Below are 17,733 nucleotides of genomic sequence, written 5' to 3'. Positions count from 1 at the left end.
ATGTATTTTAGCTGAATCCCTAGAAGGAAAAGGAAACAGACAGCTCATCAAATTACCTCAAACTTTGGAGTAAACTAGGCTGAAGTTTCATTCTGACACAATACTCATGTCATAAAAATCAATACAAATTTTTATCTTGTTTGGCAATTCTTTTACATCAATATTTTTTAAATTGTCAAATTCAAGAAAAGACCATGTACCAAGTGTTTCTCTAGGGCTATGAGACCTTGTAGGGTCAGATTCAGCTGCTGAATTGTCTACACGTGATCAATTATGATCAGATCAGATTTTAGGCTAGTGAATGATGCCAAGAAAAAAATCATATGAATTTTAAAATACGAGCAGGAAATCCCACTTATGAATTTATAATCTGAGTAATCGCTTACTTGCCGTACATACATGTCCTTATTCTCAGAAGGAGAGAACCAGGGAAACTGATCACTCAGCAGAGCCTTTCTTGGCTTAGTACAAAATGAAATCCAGTGAGACCGTCCTTCTATGTGTAACAAATTACTTCTTCAGAGTATTGTTCTTATTTAGCACATTTCTTATTTTTCCCTCCAGATAATGCTGGCCACGATAACAAACTATTCTTCTGTGAGCCAATTTTTTAAAGCTTCATCCTGTTGAATTTGTTTTTCTTTCTTAGCTGTCTTATCATGAATTAATGAGCTAGACTCAAGGGTCAGGACTGGCTCCAAGGTCCCTGAGGAATGATTTCCTCTCATTGTGTCACTTTGAGATCAATTCTCCACCATTAGAATAATTTGAAGTACTTCAGTTCGCGAACTGGTGAACCCGATGACTCCATCCCTGACCCAAAGATTATCTTCAATACACACATTTTTTCTTATTCTAACAGAAACAATTACATCCTCCTTCCTCAATAAATGTGATGAGTGAATGAGAGGCCCACTGTGTACAAGATTTTACTTTTTTCTTCAATGTAATTGTCTACAGTGTAATTTTTCTCTCTTGTATATACAAGCAAAAGAAAGATTAATAAAAATTTCCCATCTCCCCTAAGTCGAAACGTCAAGTCAGAACTGGGAGGAGTGTGTTTGAGATAAAGCAGATATGAAGAGAGAAAAGGAGAAATCTCCGAGGACTTATTACGGTTGAGATTTCCATTGCATTGTGCAAATCGACAGAGCACCATTCACACAAAAAACCACAGGATGAACAGTACCTCTGGAGATGTGCAATGGAGTGGCCCCGTCACTGGGATTTTAATTGTACCCTTCCTCCAATAACAGACCTACTTGGTATTCTTGGATCAACAAAAGATTCCAAAACCAATTATCAAAAGAGATCAGATGACACCTCGCTAACCTCCTCTCATATTATTCTTGCATCCACAATGAACGTCCATTAGCAAGTGTAAGATACCTGCCACAGCTCACATTTCATTCTCATCTCCTGTTCATGAATGTTTAGCCTCACTGCAAACTTTTCTTACTCTGATAATCAACATAATCCTTTATATTTTAAAAACAAGTATCATTTACCTGATTCAACAATACTCGTTAGAAAGTCTACTAGTTTTCAGGCGCGCTGGGGTAGATACTGAAAATATAATGGTGGAAAAGAAAAAGAAAATATGTCGAATATCCCCCTATGTAACACTAAAATAGGTATCAGTTTGTGCTGTGTATTGAACAATTCCAAACTTAGATGACATAACATACTACACTTAGTTCATATATCTGGGGGTCAGATGTTTTCTTTGTTTGTTTGTTTCTTTTTGTGCCTTTGTTTTATTTTGTGCTGTGTTTTTGTTTTGTGGTTTGTACTAGGCAGGGTCACATGTCTTCAAACACAATTGGATTAGTTGAGGCCTGGCTGGACTGGGCTGGCCTGATTAGAGATGAATTTCCTCTCCACGGCAACACAGACCTCTAGTTTGTTTCTATGGTGACAAAAAGGATCTCTCTTGTTTATATGATGGGCTTGGCTCCATAAAAGCATCAGGGAATTTATAACATTTCTAGAGGAGTACCCTAAAATTTGACCGACAACAGTATATTCTGTTGACTGAAACAATTTAGGAGGCCAATCTAAAACCAAAATTCAAGAGAAGCGAAATTAGGGTTTCCTTTGAGATTATAGGACCTGGAAATACATGTCTCCAAGGAAAAGAATAATTGCAAAGTGTTTTTTGTCTTTTTTTTTTTTTTTGTCTTAAATGCAATGATTTCTGTGTCATATCAACAAGACAGTCTAATGTCTGGGAGTCATCAAACATATTTGTCTAAGCATTGTACATTATGAGAAGTTTCCTTGAGAAAGTTTCACTAGGACTGTATGTGAAGGACAAATAAACAGTTTTCTCAAAAGCCAAGCAGAGGAGGAGTGCTGGTTTGAAGAACTAGGACATGGAAGTGTTTAACAGAATAAAGAACATGGGAAGTGTAAGAAACCATTGGTGGCCAGTGTAGCTTTGTTAGACTGCCAAAGAACACAGTTAGCAGGCATGTATGGATTGGAAGCTGGAAACCGAGTGTGTAGGACTCTATAAGTCAAAGAATTTTGATCTTATTATAATAATTACAGCCAACACCCATATTGGTTATAACTGTGTGGTGGGTGCATATTATTGTAAAGTCTTATGTGTTCATGTTTTAATCCTAACACAGCTGTATTTTTATAGCAGGATTCTGACAACATAAAAACTTACAATATTGTATTTCTTGTAATTATGAAGAATAATAAAATGTTATGAAATTATTTTATCGATGGTTACCATGGAGAGTTTTGTCTAAGGGGTCATTGTTAGTGCATAAATTCTGGACAATATTCTAATATCACCTAGGTAGAAATTTATTGTATTCCAAGCAACAGTGGGTGGTGGCTTAGATTTTGATGTTGCAGCAAAGAGTGAGAAAAATAATAATGTTAATAGATGTTATGAAAATAATATCAGCAAGTAAAATATACAATTGATAACCCTTAAAGCATAATGCTTGACAACTGTTCAGTCTGGTTGTATAAATAATTATAAAGACTGGCAAACATCCCATGAATTACTAATTTATTCATTTACTCATGGATACTTTCATCTATTCATGAAGATATGAAACAAATCTGGGAAATCTGAATTGCTTCATAGTATTTTTTCTTTTTTTTTTTAATTTTTTTTTGTCTTTTTTCTTTTTTATTGGTACTGGGGATTGAACTCACGACCACCTGCTTGCAAGGCAGGTGCTTATGCCGCTGAGCTAAATTCCCAGGCCCCATAATATTTTTTCTACTATGCATAAATTGTTATTGAGCTTCTAACTGAATACAGGTACAGATTAAATGTTGAGACTAAAACAATGTCAAAATATCAACAAAGTTTAAAAACTCCATTATTTCTACCATGCTGAGGGGTGGTGAGTGTTGTAATGAGTTTAAGCAGAATGTATGATAAAAAGTCTATACAGAAAGGACTCTGGCACACCAAGCAGTCGGGAAGAAGTATGGCTACTATTTATGAATAAATTAGTTTTTCACAATTTAAAATTAAGAAGTAAAAATTCTTATTGGTAGTAAGTTTTGTGGATCACTTAGATGAGCTTTTTTGCTCAAGGACAAAAGAATTAGAGCAAAATGATCAACTCTGCTGATTATCAGAACATGAAAAGCTTAAATATTGTGAGGTAATGGTAAGAACATTAGTGGCAAAAGCTGTGCGTAGTCCTAAGGCCAAGTGGGAATACACAAATTTCTTCAAAATAATTGACTCAAAGAAGTTCTTTGCTAGCAGTAGATTGAGAAGATTGGCAATTGCAGTTGTGCCTGAATCTGAGTGATATGCAGTGAAGTCCTTTGCTGTGTGGTGTTTTGTTGTTGTTTTGCTGTGCTGTGTTTCTAATGAAGGAATATATGCAATGGATGAAAACACCAATCATTAGAAGACAAGCAAGAGTGAAATAGAGTCAAAGAAAAATGAATGAAGAAAAACTGAAAAGTTAATGCATAAATACATGAGGCTAAATCATATTTACATTTCAGCATTATCAATTGCAGCCTGTGAAAAAGGGGTAAGATGTTGTCCAACCACCTTTGTTTATGTCCAAATTTAGATTTCTGCGGTATAAACATAAATCTACCACATGGACAGAGAGGTGATCATAATTCCCTGGCCTCACGGTCTTCACACATCACCTCACAACACTATATCACAGTATACAGATCATTAAAAGAGGGGAAAAGACAGAAGCCCAAATGATTTCTACTGAATAGTAAGAACAAATGTGTTTACAATGCAAAAGCCTCTCTCCAGGCACAGGACCATGAAGTTGTAGTCTGCAATGTTGCCGAGCTGAAAATACATTGCTTTTCCTTGGTTTTGAAAGTTTTTATTCATTTTATTTGCAAGCAAGCATGAACGAAACAGTTTCTGATAAACTCCAAAGCTGTTTTACCTCATTAGATTGGATGACAGATGAGATCTTACAGTCCACATCAAATCAGTGGAAAAACAATTATCTGTAAGCAGTATGTGCAAACATTTTCCTATAAAGTTAGAGATTCAAGGCAACGTGTCTGGAATGCGCTTCTCCCTTTAGACTGCTTGCATTCCACGAAACATCTGTCTCAATTTCCTCTCTTTTTTGAGCCTTCTTTTGTTTTTTCTGCAGATCCATTCTTTCTGACCCTACTGATGGGAACCATATGTCTCTTTGTTTAAAGAGATGTCCACAGTCTCCTCAGCTGGAGATTTCTGGCCAATCTTTACAGTATCTGCCTGCATGCCCCCTAAAATATCCAACACTGCCCAATCTTTTCCTTTGTTTTCTTGCTTTTAAGTGTTTTAAAATAAGCATTAGCACATCCATTGATTCTTCTCAGCAAAATCACTACAGTTAAGCATGGAGCTGCGGATTAAATATACCTTAAACAAACAAATTTTTCCTTTACTTATAGCTCAGTCAGGACTTGCTGACTGCGTATTATGCTACAGCCTAGAGGTAGAAGACAGAAGACACAGCTCAGAGTTGAGCAGCTAATAGACTTGCCGTGCATGAAACTGGTGAAATAATTGCAGTGCATGTTAGGAAAAGCTGGAAAAGAGCTTATGTAAGAACAAAATAAGTTTCAGCCTTTCTTGTAGAGGACATTTTCATTTATTAAGTGATACACTAAAATATATAAAAACAGCATTAATTAATGAATAAAACTATAAAATTTTATGATGATCTAAAAACAACCACGTTTTAACTAATACCATTAAATGTATTTTCATAGATGACAATAGTAATTTGCTCATCATTTTGATATTAAATAATTTAGAAAGAAATTTGTGTTTCTTCCCTTTTTATTTTGGAATTTGAACAAGGAAGATAGAAAGCAGTAGGGATCCATACGGATAAGGGCTGGGGGAAGCTGAGATTTCTTGACGGGAAGGACAAGGAGTGGATTCTGGATGTTTCCACTTCTACTGTCTCAAACAGTTTCTCAGTCCAAGCATGTCATCACGTCAGAGAGGAAGCCACATGCTAAGAAGCACAAAGGAATAAACTCTGAGAGGAGCCAGCTGATAGTGACAGTGTGCTCTAAATTCAAGGTGTAACCATAAGGACAAAAATTCTTAATTTAAAAGTGCAAATAAGAAGAAAAAGGAGCACGTGTCACCTAAAATTGTATAGTAGGTATAGTGGAGAATCGAAATTTCCATCCCATCTTGAACGAAATTAGCCATATCCTATCTCAAAATTAAAAATTAAATAACAAGTGCAGTCTGAAAATTTCCTGAATGTTATTGCATTTATTACTTGCCTTATTGTCAAAATTCTCAAGTTGAACATGATTTAGAAAATATATGAGAAATTATATATTTGAGGATTTACTTTGCATATTTTCACAACCATGATCCATTCTTGTAATTCTGTGTATTATTAGGGAACAATTAACAGGGTTTTTTAAAACCTGTGAAATGAATATATATATATATATAGATGATATTTAAAGAAAATATCAAAAAGATAAAAAAAGAGATTTGGAAATTTCTAAGATTTAAGAAACAAAGCTCATTACAAACAATATCACTTAAACTATCTGTGCTAGCCCAAGCCGGCCAGATAATGTTGAACTTCAAGACAACAGCGCCACCTTGTGGCAATGGCTGATACATTTTAAATTTGCCGCTGCCATGCAGCGTGACTGAGGTTGCCTGACTGTACTCTGTTTCTTTTCCCCAGGTTGAAAGAGTGACAGTGATGCCTTCGGGGAGCAGAGAGCTCCTCACTCCAGCTCCACAGTCAGAGGAGATGCAGGAGGAGGATGAGGAGGAGGAATCCACCCCCGGGCTGGTAGATGGCTCTTCCCCACAAGAAACAGAGTTCACAGGGGTTCTGGGCCCACACACCAATGAAGGTCTGGTACATCGGTGCTGAATAATAACTGAGTCCACTTTGTTTTCTCCCCAAATCACCGACCTCCAAACTCCCCAAGGATCCCACGCTGCAGTACAGTCTTCCCCTGAATCTGCTGCCTTCCCAGCCCTCCCATTCAATCTCCTCACACCTCATCAGACAACCACAACTGCAGCCTCTTAGGCTTTCCCCATCTCTTAATTCGTCCCTCACAGGCAAGCAATTCACGAGCTTTGTCTACACTTGCTGTCAAGTTCTCCTCCAACTTCCCCCCAAAAAATGGCTGTAATCTGGCTTCTAGCCTCATCGTGCTTCAGACCCTTTTCCTTGTCTCCCATAATTTTGGTGGAGAGCTAAAGAGTCAACATTAAGACTAGATTTTCTATCCACAAGTTACTTGACAGCTCATCAGCATTACAGGCTTACTTTCTTTGCAAACCTTCTCTCCACCCTGCTTCCAAATTTCACTATCCCACTTTGTGGCCTTGTGTCCGATCACTACTTCTCTATTTTCTTGAGAAGTTTACTGTTCTCTGCGTGGCTAATAAACGCAAGAGGGGCAGGGATGTGTGTGTGCCTGTGTGTGCCTGTGTGTGCCTCTGTGTGTGTGCGTGTGTCCATGTGATACAGAAGAAAAACTAACTTGACGTGTTGAGATGCAGCACAACCTCACAAGCATCTTTAGATTGTTAGCTCCTCTATCACTAAGTCACTAACCTGATTTAATTCTAAAATTAATCCAAATTCTAAATTTTATTTATACTACATCTCGTTTTCATTCTCCACACTGCTGTCTTTGTCTCTCCCAACACCTTCAGATAAAGTCATCTCCAAACATGCAAATCAGATCATGCACTCCTCCTGCCTATTCATGGATGAAGGGCCAAACCTGTAACCAGCCCGTAATGCTCTTGCATAGGCCCCGCCAAGGAGTCTCGTAGACAGACACCATGGCACACACACTAAGACTCTCCTAGCTGTAGCCACGTAGACACCTTAGAACCACTCCAAAGTGGAAGAACTTGGCACAGACCGCTTCCTGTGTCTGACTTACTCTTCCTTTTTACTTGTGCAAGTAATTTCTTCTCTTGCTGAAGATATCAACTCAATTATCATTTCTCAAAAGAATGTTCTTTCATCACCCCTGACTGGGCCGAATCCCATAGGTTACGCTCATACGATGCTTCGTGACATTTAGCATAGTCAAAACCTAATTTATTTATGTGATTAACATTCATCTCACATAGCAGATCATAAAATAGAACTGTGTCCACTTGTGCTCATGGCCATTTCACTTGGTAGAGCATTTACATAAAACGTATTCAATAATATGTGATGAAGTAATAAATGTTAATTATTATTAAATTTTGATTTGGTTGGAAGTTTAAATATTGAATCAGTTTGCATGTGATATTTTATAAAATTCCCAATCTTGATATTTATATCTGAAAAACAATTTTTATGGAGTATAAAAGTAATAAGGCTATATCCATCTATAATTCAAAGTAAATTTCTAAAATGTTGAAGTGGCTTTAATCGATACGTGGATTTTACTATTCCATTCATAGAAAATACACAAGAACTATAAAATATATCAGGCTGTGTCCTGCACGACTGTAATCTTGTTTACCAAGTATTTCTTACTGCATTATTTCCTAGAAGTTTTTGAGGCTGACACACACTTGTTTGCCTTTACCTTTCAGACTTCCCCACCTGTCTTCTGTGTACTTGTATAAGTGCCACCGTGTACTGCGATGACCGTGAGCTTGATGCCATTCCTCCTCTGCCCCGGAACACTGCCTACTTCTATTCTCGCTTTAACAGAATTAAAAAGATCAACAGAAACGACTTTGCAAGCCTAAGTATGGGTGACAGCATTAATGTCCTTCTCCTCTTTACATACTTCCTTAGCATCTGTGTGGGGTAAAGGTTGGCACTGAGAACAGAAATTGAACAACAAACTATGGTTCATGCATCCATCATTTCCTACTTAAGTATTTGAAAGTTTGTTTTCCTAATGGCAAGAAGAAAAAACCAGAAATTAATGGTCATCACAAAACTATACAGCCGTTGGTATTCCCAAATGAGCCATTTTCAAGTAAACATAAAGATAATTTTAGTTTATATGTTATAACTTATCTTATGACATTCAGAATAAAATGTCATGGTCATAGATTTAGAGAATCCAGCTGCTTTGAGCAAGCAGTAATTAAAGCATAATAATTTTATGATTAATGATGTAAGCCTGAATTCTGGCTTTATTGTTGTTGCCAACTTAGAAGAATTTGTGCAATAGCTCACTCACTTTGTAAGATAATTCAATCACTTAATGATTTGCTTTTAATTCCTGTATCTTTGGATATTCTTTATTGAGAAAAACATTTAGAAGAGTAAAATCCAGACACAATTTATGAAGTGTGCAGAGAAAAAGACCAGTTATTTTAGTAAAATGTGCCAACTTGTTGGCAAAACTTGCAATTTCTTATAAATGCATGACTGCAAAATGCATTTGGAAATGACATTTTCATAACACAGCTAGGCCTAATTATTTCATTAACTGTGCATTGCTAAATTCAAATTTACTGCTTCAATACCTAGAGAATTTTCTATTCCTATCAGCAAACCATGTTCACGAGTACTTCCTCCTCCGTTTTTCTCCTTCTAGATGATTTAAAAAGGATTGATCTGACATCAAATTTAATATCTGAGATTGACGAAGACGCATTCCGAAAGCTGCCTCGACTTCGAGAACTTGTCCTTCGTGACAACAAAATCAGGCAGCTCCCAGAACTGCCCACCACTCTGACATTTATCGACATCAGCAACAACAGACTTGGGAGGAAAGGGATCAAACAAGAAGCGTTTAAAGTAAGTTTTGCATTTCATGAGGAAGACTTTCCCCTTTCTCCTCCATTCGCTGTTGATGGCCAGCTTTTTTATTTCTACGACAGGATCTAATCTAATGAAAAATCTAACTTCCAAAATACACTTCACTGCCATATCTTTCATGCTTTTGAAAAATGCTGTGCACTGGTACAGCCTGTACATTCTGAAGATAGTCAAGTACCAGGAACATAAAAGAAAGAAGAGCTGTAATATCAAGTGGGTGTCTACTTGGAAGGGAACAATTTGCATTTGCCCAGAACTCCACTCAGAGAGAGCAGTGCACACGGTTGAAATGATAACTACCTGGGAAGCAGGGAGGACAAGGCTCACGTTGACTTTAGGGGTGCTACTTTCTAAGTAAAGAACCCCAGTCTGCAGCTAGAAGACTTGCTTAAAAGCAGCCTGTAGTCTGAGAACATTAGATGATTGGTTTGTCACTCATCCTTGTTCTTCCTCCAGCAAATGATGTTAAAATACTCTTTGAAGAGATCCCATGTGATTCCCAGGGAATGCAGAGGGAGGAGTGTGGCCTCCTCACACCGCCCCTGTGTTAAGCTTCCTGAGTGTGTTTTGTAAGAGAATTAGGACACCTCACTACAGGCCCCAGTAAGGGACAAAATAGGTCAGGGCCATTGATGGAGAGTCACGCTTTTTCTGTGAAGTTCAGCAAGAGTAGGCAAGTTATTGTTCAACAGCTTTCTGTCTTACTGAGCTGTCTTGCTCTTTGTGAGGCTACAAATTTTAGGGGGAGAAATTCTCTCTTTTTTCATGACTATAAAATAAACTATTGCTACCTCTCCTGGATGCCATCAGCATCCTACTAAAGAATGGCTTTCATGGGAAGTGGCTGCCTTGCTTAAATGAGAGAATTGTATTGAACTAAGCAAGATTTTTCCTGGAGACCAGGAAACACTTTACTTGCTGCCATATTTTTTCCTAAAATTAAACAATGGTGTAGTAATATGTGCAGGAATACATAGTATTTCAGACCTAGTCACATGGAGGGGAATTTCTGTTAAGTTCCTACATTTGGACTATTTACAGGATATGTATGACCTCCACCATCTCTACCTCACTGATAACAACTTGGGCCATATCCCTCTGCCACTCCCAGAAAACCTTCGTGCTCTTCACCTTCAGGTAGGTGTACGGCAGCCAGAAAAGGTCAAAAGACCCAGTCAAAACGGAGGAAGGAAGCTCGGGCACAAAAACCTGTCTCTAATGGCATGCTGATATACTGGGACAACTTTTCTGCTTTATCATTTCTTTTTCTCATTCATTATCTCTGAGAACAAGATACATAATCATTAGTAGCCCTGTTGACCGTGCTAGATTTCTGCTGACCAATATCTTTATTTTTCTACTTTTCCAAATCCAAATGCATCCTTTTGGTGCAAAGAGTTTCCCTTACAGCAATGCTGAAATCTGCATCAGATTTTAAAAACAATACAGATTAGAAGTAAAAGAGTAAAAAGAGAAAGAAAAAAATGGAATTTGACTACGAGCTCAGGGAAAAATGTCAGTTTCAGCTTTGGGTTTTAAATTTTATATACTGGATTATACACACTCCTCAAGCATCCTGTTTGCCAAGAAATAACAAGCTTGCATTTGTTTGCAAAGAAAATGCTGTTGTTTCTTTTCTCTGCAGTTCTTTTTACCCACATATTTGAAAGTTTGTGTTATTTTTAATACTGTTAAGCTGTATTTTATCTTTGAAGAAGTAAGTAAAAACACATTTTCACAAATGTTATGATCTAATAGTTTCTAAGTATATTTCATTTGTATCCAAGTGATTACAATTTGCTCAACTGAAACATTTTTGGTTACTGAGACAAAGAAAGATAAATTACTGCTTATTCAAATGTGAGTAACTTTTGCTCAACAGCTGTAATCAGCTTTCTGCAATAATTTCCTCTGCTCTATGGAATAAATATGTAGAGAAGACATCCATTATGTGGTCTAGGAAACATCACAGTCCAATATTATAATTCTAGCAGAAGAAAGTATCAACTACTCTAAAAAGTAATTTCTATGTAGAAACAAATGTATGGTTCTTATATTTTTTGCTGAAATATTTGCTTCTTTATCTTTCTTTTCTTGTTATTAATATGCACTTCCATATTTTAGTGTCCTTTGTATACATCTGTCTGAGGCTTGGATACCTGTCTCTTTTGTGAATTTTTATGATTATGTTTACTTCTTTAATATATTCTCTCTAGACTTCATTCTGTTTCTCGATAATTCTTTTCTGGGGGAGTGAATTTACATTTATATTTATGTTTCTTGCGTTGTTTATGATTAGAGATAGGATGATCAACAGAATCATCAAAGAGAGTTTGGATTGTGTTTTCCAGTTATGAATTACATTTATTACAGTGGTCTGTGATGTATGAACCCTGAAAAGTAATCAAGTCTCTGTTGTTTGGAATATGACGTGTGTATATGTACACTATGAGATGACTTTCTAAGTAACTGGCTGTACATTCCTATTGTAAGTTTTGAAAAATATTAACTTCACTTTTCAGAATTTTCTCAGTCAATTCACCAACTTTTAGCACAAGCTGTTTAAAATTTAATGACCTTCAATGTGTATGGAATTTTAATACTCATAAATTATTTTGAAAATCAATATGGAAAAGATCAGCAAAACAAGTATAGCATTAAAACAGAATGCTTGGACAAAAAGTTATATACTGGGGTAATTATCTTGTACTAACAGATCATCTAGCTACAAGAACAGTATTAAATAGCATAATTCAACAACACTCTAATTAAAGACTAACAGTCATCTACAGAATATTTGATTCAACAATAGCAGAATGCGTTCTTTCCGAGTACACAAAGAACATTGCCTGGAGTGGACCATAAGCCAAGTCATACAAGGTGCAACAAATTCAAAAAACAAATTAACAAAAAATATATTTTCTAATTTCAAAGAATTTACATTAGAAATCAGCCTCACAGGAAATGTGAGAAATTCACAAATGTGTGAATATTAAACAACTTTCCTTAACCAATGGTCCAAAAAGAAATCTCCAACTAGTTAAGAAGTAACCTGAGACAAATGAAAAAGGAAACACATGACAAATTATAGAATGGAGTTAAAGTAACTATTAGAGAGAAATTGCTGGCTGTTTGTATCTTTATCATCAAGATTAATATTGGACTTATTACAATGGATTAAGAAAAGGTTCTTCTTAATTTTGAATAATTCTGAGTGATTAATATTAATTCTTCTTCAAACATTTGGTAGAATTAATCCATAAATATATGGTACTGAGTTTTGCTTAGATTTTAAATTACTACTGAAATTGAATAAAGAGTAAATATAAAATCTGAATAAATCTATAAGAAAGAAAATATACTCAGTAATTTAAAATCTTAGTGTCAGTAACAAAGATAAAGATATTACTAGCAAAGAAGTGAATATCCATATCTTTTACGTGTATAATGCAGAAGTCCTCAGCAGAACACAAACAAATAAATCCACCAACATACAAAGATGACAGTGTGACAAAGACCGATTTATCAAGGGAATTCAAGGATCGTTCAGAATTTCAAAATCAAGGAGTGCAATGTACCATACTCTGATAGTGTAAATATATAAGTAACAGTTTAAATATAATATGAATGTATTCTGATACAATAACAAATGGACAACCTCGGGTCAATAAACAGCATTTATGAAAAAATTCTCTACACCTAATTCGATGGAGAACTATCAGAAGCAAGATGGAAGTATCTCAGTCCTTCTCCTCGGTATTGTACCTGGCAGACCTAGCTGGGAAGACAAGCAAAAATAGGTAAAATAAATACACAAAGAGGCAAATAAATATTATCCAAATGGAAATTGAAGTTTTGCTATGTCCAGATGATAAGATTTATATGCAAAAAAGTCCTAAATGCTCCACAAAACTCTGAACTAATAAATGCATGCCCTAATATGGCAAGGTAGAGATGACTATATACCTATCAACTGCATGTTCATGCATTATCAGTAAATTATATGAAAATGAAACTAAAAATTGTATTTTAATAGGCAAACTAGGCTACATATTTAAAACTAAATTTAACAAAAAAGTAGAAAACTTTACACATGAAAATATAACACACTATTGAAAACAGAAAGTTCAGATAAACATGTCCCAAAATTCATGGATCAGAAGACAGTATTATTAAGGAAGAAATACTTTTAAAATTAGTCTTCTAATTTTGTGTACAGCATACTATAAAAATCCACTAAACTTTTAGGATGATCAAGGAGTTCATCAATGTAATAGGCTATAAAATCAATATAAAATTTCAATTATAGCTCAATATTCTGGCATTAAAATTACAATGTGATATCATTCACACCCAGTGGATTGACTGAGGTAAAATAGAAAATTACAAGTGCTGGTTAAATTGTAAGCAAAACTGGAACACTCATGTATTTTTATGAGGGTCTACAATGATGTAGCCACTGTACAAAACAATTTAATCATTGCTTTAAAGTCAAACATAGTTGTTACATGGATGCACAATTCAATGTCCAGATCTATAAGATATGACCGATATATACAGTGAATAACTAAATTTTTTACAGCTTATAATAGTAGCAGACACACTGCCACTATCTTCCTCAAACTCCCACCCATATTACCTCATCCCTGCCTCTTTCTGAAGCACTTGTGGAAATTCTCTTTTGTGAGTGTCTTTATGAGTTACAAAAAAGTAAAGTAAAAAACCAAACAGGAAGGGCGATTTGAAAGATCATTATAATGCGTCCCCACCCACCTTATTCAGTGGATCTGGCACCATCCACCTTCTGGTTCTTCCTCCAAATCAGAATGCCCATGAAAGGTAAGTGATTTGAATCAATTCATATACCAAAGCAGCCATGAAAGCACAGCTAAACACAGGAAAGAGGACTGCCAGAACTACTTCGTAAAGTAGCCGTGAAGTTCAGATAAACTCGCTAAAAGAAAGCAGTATTTTGAGGGAGATGAACGGCGATGTGTATTTTAGTGTAATAGGTTTTTGAAACTTAAACATTGACTGTAATTTTAGATCACATGTCACATGCTCAGGGCAATTACAAACGTGCCTCCATATAAAACCTGTGCAAAAATGTTCCTAGAAACATTCCTTGTGACAGCTATAAGACATTATTCATAAAAGTCAAAGTTGGATTTGAAAACAATCCAAATTTTCATTAACTGATGAATAAACAAGAATATATCAAGACAATACAATACGCAATACTCTCTGGCAATAAAAAGAATGAAATATCAGTATTTGCTGCAATATGTATGAATTTTGAAAACATGATACTAATTGAAAAAGTCAGTCACAAAAAGTAACATATGAAATAGTCATGGCCTTTGTATATGAAAATCCCAAAATAGAGAAATCTATAGAAACAGGACGCAGATGAGCATTTTGCAGGGAACTGACAGTGTATAATGCATGTTTATTGTTAACCGCTTGTATTTGAGATTTTTTTGTAGGTGTTGAAAATATTCTAAAATTAGATTGCAGTGATGGTCACACGTTTCTGAACATACTAAAATGATTAAATGGTACACTTGAAACACAGTAGATGAATTTTAGAGTATGTAAAATATATTCACAGAAACTGTTTTTAAAACCCCAGTTCCAGGCCCCACCCGTCTTACTGACGTTTGCTCCATTCCGCTCTCAGGCCTCTCGAGCCCCGCTGACTTACAGGTTTACTGTTGAGGGAGAGGCTTGTCATGCTACCTCTGTGGACCTTGCACTGTGTGCTTTCTCTGCCTAGGATACCATTCCCTTAGTTCTTCCCTTGCCTGTCTTCTCATTTCTTTCTCAATTCGATTGTTAATTTTAAGATAACTTTTTACAGCCTCTATAATTTCTTCCTAGTACAGTGGCACTTCAGTTCACAAACTTAATTCTTTCCACGATCTGGGGAAAAATGCCCAGGGTCCACGTCCAAGCCGGAAAGATGCCCAGAGTCCTGTTTGTCACCCTATGTGAAGTTTGTGAACAAAAGCAAAATTTTGCATAAAGCTTCTGTTTGGGGCTGGCATTTAAATCCTTTTAAATTGTTCTTCTAGATTGTTCTTATCTAAGTAGCCTCTATTTGCCTTACCGAAGTTTAGGGTCTGTAAAGGAACTGTGTGCCTTTATAAAAAATTTATTCTCATTAACTGGCAAGAGCATGGTACATAATATTCACATAATGCCTACGTTAGACTATGGGGAGGCATAAAAGAAAAAAGTGCATGTATAATAAAGTAGACTACAATACAAATCGGTTTTAATTATATGCTACACATTGCCATATAACTGATTTTTCTTTATTTTATTTTAGAATAACAACATTCTGGAGATGCATGAAGATACTTTCTGCAATGTTAAAAATTTGACATACATTCGTAAGGCCCTAGAGGACATTCGATTGGATGGAAACCCCATTAATCTCAGCAAAACTCCACAGGCGTACATGTGTCTACCTCGTTTGCCTATTGGGAGTCTTGTCTAATTTCTGACAAGATAATTAGCCTGATGATATCTACTACATCAGAACAATTTTATTTCCTCAAAACAATACTTTAGCATGATAATATTTTCACACTACTATATGCTGAAAGATGACATGATTACACAAAATACAACTAAAAGTGTTAAAGTATGAAGAAAACCTAATAATTTAAGAAGTTTTAGTAATTCATATGCTTTCTAACTTCAAATTTAGTATAAAATGAAGAAAAATTTGATGTTGAGCAGTTAGGTATTTTTTAAAGATTTAGATGTTTTAATTAAACTTTCCTAAACTTTTTCATTAATGCATGTTTTTTTTTCTTAGTTCATTAAAGAGCATGAAGAAAGAAAGAAATGCTTGAAAATTAAAATGATTTTGTGAGGGTATATTTGTTATAATTGCAACAACTGTATCCAAATAACTATATACAGCAATACATACACTTCATATTTGATGATAACATATTATCATTTTAAAGAACTATAAACTCATTTTAGACCTTTGCAACATTTATTAGGTAGTTGGAATATTTTTGTGCCTACAGAAAAATAAAATGTAAAAAATGAAAAATATGGATAATATGCTAAGCAGACTAGGACATAATAAACATTTTGTAAGAACAGCTGATGTACCTAAAGGCTAGATAGTGCTAACACAGGCACCTGGTTAAAAACTGGAAAGGAAAGAGAGTCTTCAATGAAAAGCGAGCTCTTTTAAGCTTTAAGATACCGAGCTTTACTCACTAGAAATAATAGTTTCCTGCACAGCTTTGCGAAATTCTCTCTGAAAAACAAAAATCTGCATTCATCATCTCCTCACTTTGACACAAAGATATATTCTTATGCTACATTTACACAGGTACCACTATTTTATATATATCCATAAATATAAGCATGTGATTTTTAAGTACAAAAGACAGTAGCTACTCTGAGTTTTGCTTGTTTCATGTAAAAATATTTCTTGGCAATATTTTGATGTTATCACAGCTGTACTGATTCCAAAAACCAAATAAGCTTCCATTACATGAATGTATGTATTTTGTATTTACACTAAAACTGCACAAAATTTCTTGCTTGATGGTGACTAACTTTGTGTATGTGGGAGCAAACATCTGTGAATAAATTCTCAGAAGCAGAGTTCTGTGTAAATGACTATTTTAAATGTTGGTAAATGCTATTAAATTACATTTAAAAGGTATTTTACACACTTATACCTTCACCTACAGTATGAGAGAGTACACAGTGCCTTACAATGTCACTTTATGGTTTATTATCAAAGTTTTTCTGGATTACATAATCTATTTTAAGCTAATAAAGTTAAAAGAGATAGAGAAGCATGCATGTAAAATTTTAAAAATCAGTATTTTTCACCTATTTCTACCTTTCAATCAAATATATATATATATATATATATATATATATATGTCTAAATAATCTAATTTTTTCTCCTTACATCATTTGTTTTAGGCTACTATATAGACACTGAAGCTAAATCTAAAATTTATATAGTGCAACAATTAGAGAACATTCTGATAAAATGTTCAAAGTTTTGGTATATAAATATTTCCTTGACTCAAAATTTAAAATGATATAAACACTAATGCGTCGTTAATAATGAAATGCATATGCTAATTTTTGAGCCCTAAGGAGAAATACCAGCTCTACTTAATCAGAATTTGAATATATCAAAAGGTGAAAAGCTTAATAACGAACAAACCGTCAAGTGCCATGACTCAATGACATTTAAAAAACTGATTGAAAGGGTCATTGTTTTAATATTCCAGATGCACTAGCTGTGCCTGTTAATCTTATTAAATTGACTGGATTGAGAAACTCTTGGGGAGATGATTGTATTGTGATGACAGCATGTAACCCACCAATGTGCACAGCTGAATGTGCTATTAGGAAGCAGCCCAGCTGGATGAGGTGGGTCATTTGGGCACAACTGTGAGTTTATTTCTAGTCTGACTGTTTTCCTATACTG

General features: G+C 35.2%; 1 protein-coding gene across 2 annotated transcripts in view; it reads left to right on the top strand.

Moving 5' to 3' along the window:
* Epyc (epiphycan) overlaps positions 1-16,886 on the top strand; it is a 33,814-nt gene extending 16,928 nt beyond the window's left edge. For both annotated transcript variants that reach the window (XM_003475848.4, XM_063255288.1), the window contains exons 3-7: positions 6,186-6,360; positions 8,063-8,221; positions 9,025-9,227; positions 10,290-10,385; positions 15,580-16,886. In XM_003475848.4, the coding sequence (XP_003475896.1) occupies positions 6,186-6,360; positions 8,063-8,221; positions 9,025-9,227; positions 10,290-10,385; positions 15,580-15,750 (804 nt within the window). In that variant the 3' untranslated portion in view covers positions 15,751-16,886. The remainder of the gene's footprint in view (positions 1-6,185; positions 6,361-8,062; positions 8,222-9,024; positions 9,228-10,289; positions 10,386-15,579) is intronic.
* Positions 16,887-17,733: the final 847 nt, after the last annotated feature.

Source organism: Cavia porcellus, unplaced genomic scaffold (genome assembly GCF_034190915.1).
Source record: "Cavia porcellus strain 051 isolate PalLab524CR breed Dunkin Hartley unplaced genomic scaffold, mCavPor4.1 scaffold_8, whole genome shotgun sequence".
NCBI lineage: Eukaryota > Metazoa > Chordata > Mammalia > Rodentia > Caviidae > Cavia > Cavia porcellus.
Note: the sequence above shows the minus strand (reverse complement) of the source record. Positions and strands in the feature narration are given on the sequence as shown.